The sequence below is a fragment of the Arachis hypogaea genome, chromosome 9, assembly GCF_003086295.3.
Source record: "Arachis hypogaea cultivar Tifrunner chromosome 9, arahy.Tifrunner.gnm2.J5K5, whole genome shotgun sequence".
Taxonomy (NCBI): Eukaryota; Viridiplantae; Streptophyta; class Magnoliopsida; order Fabales; family Fabaceae; genus Arachis; species Arachis hypogaea.
In genome coordinates, this window is record NC_092044.1 from 2,705,322 (window position 1) to 2,711,202 (window position 5,881).

Sequence of the window (5,881 nt, forward strand, 5' to 3'; positions counted from 1 at the left end):
AAATCATGTGGAAATCATCGACATTTTATATTTATTTATTTATTTTATTAAGTTATTTATTTTGCTTAGTGCAGAATCAATGGGAGCTTTTCCCATAATATGCACCAAGACTGCGTCCCTTACTGCCACGTGTCTTCGCCTTCAACAGCCATAACACCACCACAAAACACTTCACTCTCACATTTTCTGGTTCAATTCCATTACATCTCTCTCTCGCTGCATTTCAACACGCCATTTTCCACATTCTTTCGCCACACAACAAATTAAGGTAACCACTTTTCAAGTCTCTTTCTTTACGTGAAGCATGTGATTAGTGCATTTTTTTGTGTGTTTTTCAACTTTCAGTGTTCTCTGTGATCGTGGTGAGAGAAGAAGCTTCTTGATCTTTTATGCGATTTTATTATTTTATAAAAAAAGAAAGTAAAAAAAAAGAACCGTTTTGAACTGAATCATCGATAGTGGAGTTTCAGTTCCTTCCTATTTTCTTGGAAGTAACAATGTGCATCGAGAATAAATCTTAAAGAGCCCCGTGTGAACAGAAAAAATGAAGTTCTGGAGTTGTTAGATCTGAGAAAAACTTTGCAATTTTTTTTTAGTTAATTTTGCTGTGTTGTTTTTGTTAACTACTAGTGAGTCTCTTCGATTGCTGTTTCTTGTTCTTGTGATACTGATCATTGCTGAAGCCTTAGAAAAATTTATGTAACTTTGTTGTTTTGATTGATCCCTGAGGTAGTTGATGTTGCCATGCTGCTATTGCAATGATGAGTTTTTTTATTGATGTTTCTTAATCCGGTGATGCAGAAGCCTGTGTAGAGTTTACTCCCTTTGCTAGGTTTCTGGAAAAGATTTTAATTGTTTCGCTATGCGGGGACGGCAGCGAGTTGCATCCAGAGATTACATAATTGGGCATGGAAAAGAAGAAAATTCAGGTACCTTGCTGCTTTTGTTATCTTCTTCATGTATTCATACTTTGTTGAATTTCTGAGCATTCCAATCATCCTGTTCATTTAGAAAACTTGGGTTTATTGATTTTATACTTAAATGCTCCCACAAATTATCAGAGAGAAAGATATTTCCATATAATATATGATTTAAGCACAGACTGTAAAAATGGAAATGGGTACTTTAAAATGGATAATATTTATTATTCAGAAATTCCAGTAAACTAACTTCATAACATCATATTATGTCTATATATGTGTGCTCATGACGTCCTTGATGGAACATTACTCCCTTCTTTTTTGAGTATATATAGTAATGATTATTTATGTCTACTATACGAATGTCTATTTTTTTAGTAGCATGTGTTTAGAAATTGTGCTCACATTTTGATGATCCATTCCGTTTACAAGCTTGCAAATTTTTAATTTGAGACGGAAAGATTGTTGTGCATATACATACAGTAATTAACATCGGAAGATATTATAATCATGGCTTTAGGTACTTAATAAAGTTAAAAGGTCAGAAAACAATTAGCTTCTATCTCATTTTCTTCATCTATTTTCCATTTGAAATTATTATAGCTCCTGTGGAGAAATTGGCTTCTAATGATATCACTAACATAAAAAGTTTTATTTCAAGCTTCAGTGCGTTTACCGAATGCAAAACCTTGGCGGCGATCTTTGCGGCATGTTGTAGTGGCTTCTCTATCTTCATTCTTATATGGCTACCATATTGGGTATGCTCTTCTATATTGAAGCTTGAATAAGCTTTATTTCTCTGATGTTTGTGAAATTATTTAATTACCTTGTTGCTATATTGGTTATGCAGAGTAGTCAATGAAACCTTAGAGAGCATTTCTGAAGATCTTGACTTTAGTGGGAATACAATGGCTGAAGGTACTTCCTTGTATTTGTCTGATTAATAATAATGCTCACTCTCATGTTCTGAATCTAAATATTTCTCTATTTTCTTTTCTTTTTATGTTGATGAAGGTCTTGTAGTAAGTACCTGTTTAGGAGGTGCTTTTGTTGGGTCTCTGTTTAGTGGTTGGATCGCAGATGGGGTTGGGCGTAAAAGAAGTTTCCAGTTGTGTGCATTGCCTATGATAATTGGAGCAGGAATGAGGTATCTGCAGCATAATTGCAAATTAGTTTTTATCTTTCACCATTTCCATCACTTTACAATCTTACGCAATTAAGATTTAAATTTTAATCTGCAAAGGAACTACCAACAGTTATGCTGTTAACCAACAATATATATATTCTCAAAATATTGTGATAAAATTATGGGAGCCACTTTCTCGCGCTTTCTTTGTTTTATAGTTAGACATATGTTATCTTGTAAGCCCGTTTTCTAATTTTGATGACAAAATGATAAACTTATTATTATTCACAATTTATGCAGTGCAACAGCAAATAGCCTGTGGGGCATGCTTTTGGGAAGGTTATTTGTTGGTACCGGAATGGGACTTGGCCCACCTGTTGCTGCTCTTTATGTGGCTGAGGTATATTGTTTGATATTGTTGTGTATGTTATGATATCGCAATATTACTCAATGGATGTCTCTTTGCTTATCTTATAAAAACAAATTTAAAATCCATTTGCATTTGTAGGTATCACCTCCAGCTGTGCGGGGTACTTTTGGGGCTTTAACTCAGATTGCAACATGTCTTGGACTTATGGGTTCTTTCTTTATAGGAATCCCAGCCAAGGAAATAGTGGGTTGGTATGAAATGATATTATAGTTTGATTTAGCAAAACATATATCTATGGTAGTGTTATCTATCACCCAATTTCACAGTTGCATTTCATGTGGAAATTAATGTTCAGGTGGCGGATTTGTTTCTGGGTATCCATCATTCCTGCTGGAGTGCTTGCCATTTGCATGGAGATCAGTGCAGAGAGTCCACACTGGCTCTTCAAGGTTGTCTTTGCGTAAATTATGAATAACTTCCAAGTTCCAAGTACATACTGCTAACCTTTTGTTTTCAACTGTCTCAGATCCAATTGTTAGAATAATGTTGATCCTGACCGTGGTTTATTGGTTATTTAAGTGTGAACTTGGTATTTTTATTGGATTATGATTAGGCTTAAGAGAGACAGATAAGTATTAGAAACTAACGTGTTAAGAGCAAGTAAGACTGATACTTAAAACAGTTATATCTCATTCTCCATATTTTTATTTGCAATCTTACTATGATCAATTCTCTTATTAAAAATAATGTTGTAAAATAAATCGTTTCTTTATTTATATCTTTTAAGCATTACTGCACACTTTACTTATAAGAGCAAGACCGTGAGTCATTTGCCTGCACTGGAACCTATACTTATTTGATTCTTCTTTTTTTAAAAAAAAAAAAAAAGAGAGGAAGAACCATTGAAGCTGAGGCTGAATTTGAGAAGCTCTTGGGAGGAGTAAATGTGAAATCTGCAATGGCTGACCTGTCAAAGTCTGATAGAGGTGATGAGTCTAGTTCTGTAAAACTATCGGAATTACTCTGTGGCTGCCATGCCAGAGGTAAATGACCATATTTTTCTATTTTTGAATACTGTTTGTAGAATAGTTGTATCATCTACATGACCACTTTATGTTATCTAATCTTGAAATATTGCTTGTTTCTGCATTTTGCAGTGATGTTCATTGGTTCTGTGCTTTTTGCTTTACAGCAGCTATCTGGCATAAATGCTGTGTTCTATTTCTCCTCGACAGTCTTTGAAAGCTTTGGTGTACCATCTGATCTTGCAAATACGAGCGTGGGAGTTTGCAATTTATTGGGTATTCTGGCTTAGCTCTTTTTTTTTTTTTATTAAAAAAAAGTGTCTTGATTTTGTAAATAATGTTTTTTCGATAAATACTTACTGTGTATTTCACTCAACCTTTTTGTTTACGGTACTGCAGGATCAATTGTAGCAATGATTCTGATGGATAAACTTGGAAGAAAAGTGCTTCTCATGGGTAGCTTTTTCGGCATGGTAAGGAAGAAAGAGAAAAGAATGAAAATAATAACTTTGCTGCGCTAGGTTAGAAAAGAAAAAGACTCGAGCATTACTTACATAAAATTTTGTTGGACATATTTTCATAAAATTCTTGTAAAATTCATACTACAGATAATCGGTCTTGAACTGCAAGGAACTACAGACCCAACTCACTTTGTATTCAGATGTCTAACAAGGACCAAACCTTAGACTAGCTGGATTTAAAGTTGCTGATAATATATCTAGCACCAAATTTTTCATTTTATAAATTTAATTAGCTAGTTAATGAGAAATATATGATCCAAACTTTATTGTTTTTCTCGCATAGGCAGTAGCGATGGGTCTACAAGTTCTTGCTGCAAGTTCATTTGCTGCAGGATCTGGAGCAATGTATCTATCCGTTGGTGGCATGTTGCTGTAAGTTTTCAGAATGCTTGAAGCTTGAATTCAATTAATTATCTATCTTATTCTGTTAAGTTAGATACAACATATGGATTGAAATACCTTACCTTCTTTTTTTTTTTTGTACTGCCAAATTACTGAATACATCTCTATTGTGAAATGGAAAATGCAGGTTTGTGCTATCATTTGCACTCGGGGCCGGTCCAGTTCCTTGTCTCGTTATGTCTGAAATGCTACCCGGCAAGATCAGAGCAAAGGCGATGGCAATTTGCTTGGCTGCGCACTGGGTAATTATGAAAATTCTCATAGAAAAATTAAAGTATTTAGGCAAATGCTTGTTGAATATGCTCTACTTGTTTGGCTCCTTTCTCTTAGTATTGTTTTTGTAACAGGTGATAAACTTCTTTGTGGGTCTACTATTTCTGCGCTTGCTGGAGCAAATTGGGGCACAACTCTTGTATAGTATTTTTGGTTCATTCTGTCTGATAGCAGTGGCTTTTGTGAAGAAGTATATTCTTGAAACAAAAGGGAAGTCACTACAGGAAATTGAGATAGCACTTCTTGCTCAAGAAGCATCATAAATGCACTAAAATGTTGACTTCTCTTGTGTTGAGGTAATAATATACACTATTTTCGATTTGATTATACAAGAGGTTGTTCAATGATGATTCATGAGTGACATCTCACTCAATAAGGTTATCAGATGTAATATTATCACCTAGATGTCAGAGAAGCCATTAGTGTATACTTTTATAAACAGAAAAGCGTCAGGTGTAACATCACCTAAATTTAGAGAACTTCACTGATCCAATAAAACAAAAGATAACAACAGTTCAGGACATAATTATCATTGCACTTTTGCTAAATTTTGAGCAATTTCAATAATTTCAATATTAATTCATCCATATTTCTTTATCTTAACCATTTGCAGGAAATTCTCTGCATGGTGCATCAAGGGCATTTTTTTTACCATGCATCAAGTGCTCAACGGAAGGGATCTGTACATTTTTTAGTTTTTCTTTTTATGTGGAGACTAGGCTTAAACTGAATGGTTGCGTGGGACTAAAATGAATATTTTTTTCTATAAAAAATAATTTCTTTCTTTTTTGTCAGTATCTAACTATGATGAAAAGGGCTAAATGGGACGATACCCTTCTTCTCTGTGTTATGCGTGAAACTCTTTAGGTAAAATTTCCCCCTCTCTTATACTCCCAACCAAAGTCCAAATTTGCGTTAAATATGAAAATATCATGTTACTCAATCGAAAAAGTCAAGGATATTAACATGGGCAGAAACCACAACTTATAGCATTAAGCCAAGTGAAAGAGAAGGAAGAGATAGAGTGAGGAAGCCCCCTAAGTGAATGAAGGACTACTACACCTAAAGGGAGAACAACATGTTAGAGTTATCCTATGCTGAGTTGGCTGAATTGGTTATTTAACAGAATGGGAATGATGCATAGTGTGAGAGAATAAAAGATTTAGTGAATGACAAGTATGAATTGAAGGAGAGTTCTAGCATGGTGAAAGACAAGGTCCTTAAAGGACCAAGATCTTTATGTA

At 34.4% G+C, this 5,881-nt stretch overlaps 1 protein-coding gene across 6 annotated transcripts; it reads left to right on the forward strand.

The window, feature by feature from the left end:
• Positions 1 to 5,425, forward strand: LOC112709900 (probable plastidic glucose transporter 3). 6 transcript variants are annotated; one of them, XM_025761887.3, is made up of 15 exons: positions 1 to 268; positions 802 to 929; positions 1,582 to 1,678; positions 1,771 to 1,838; positions 1,935 to 2,067; positions 2,347 to 2,446; positions 2,555 to 2,667; positions 2,772 to 2,865; positions 3,306 to 3,459; positions 3,574 to 3,717; positions 3,841 to 3,914; positions 4,246 to 4,334; positions 4,492 to 4,606; positions 4,712 to 4,933; positions 5,251 to 5,425. In XM_025761887.3, the coding sequence occupies exons 2-14, from the start codon at positions 863 to 865 to the stop codon at positions 4,898 to 4,900; spliced, it is 1,437 nt and encodes a 478-aa protein (XP_025617672.1). In that variant the 5' UTR covers positions 1 to 268; positions 802 to 862; the 3' UTR covers positions 4,901 to 4,933; positions 5,251 to 5,425. The 6 variants fall into 6 exon arrangements, with proteins under 6 accessions (XP_025617672.1, XP_025617673.1, XP_025617675.1 ...); XM_025761888.3 differs by having other exon boundaries at positions 8 to 268; positions 805 to 929; XM_025761890.3 differs by having other exon boundaries at positions 55 to 268; positions 1,588 to 1,678.
• Positions 5,426 to 5,881: the final 456 nt, after the last annotated feature.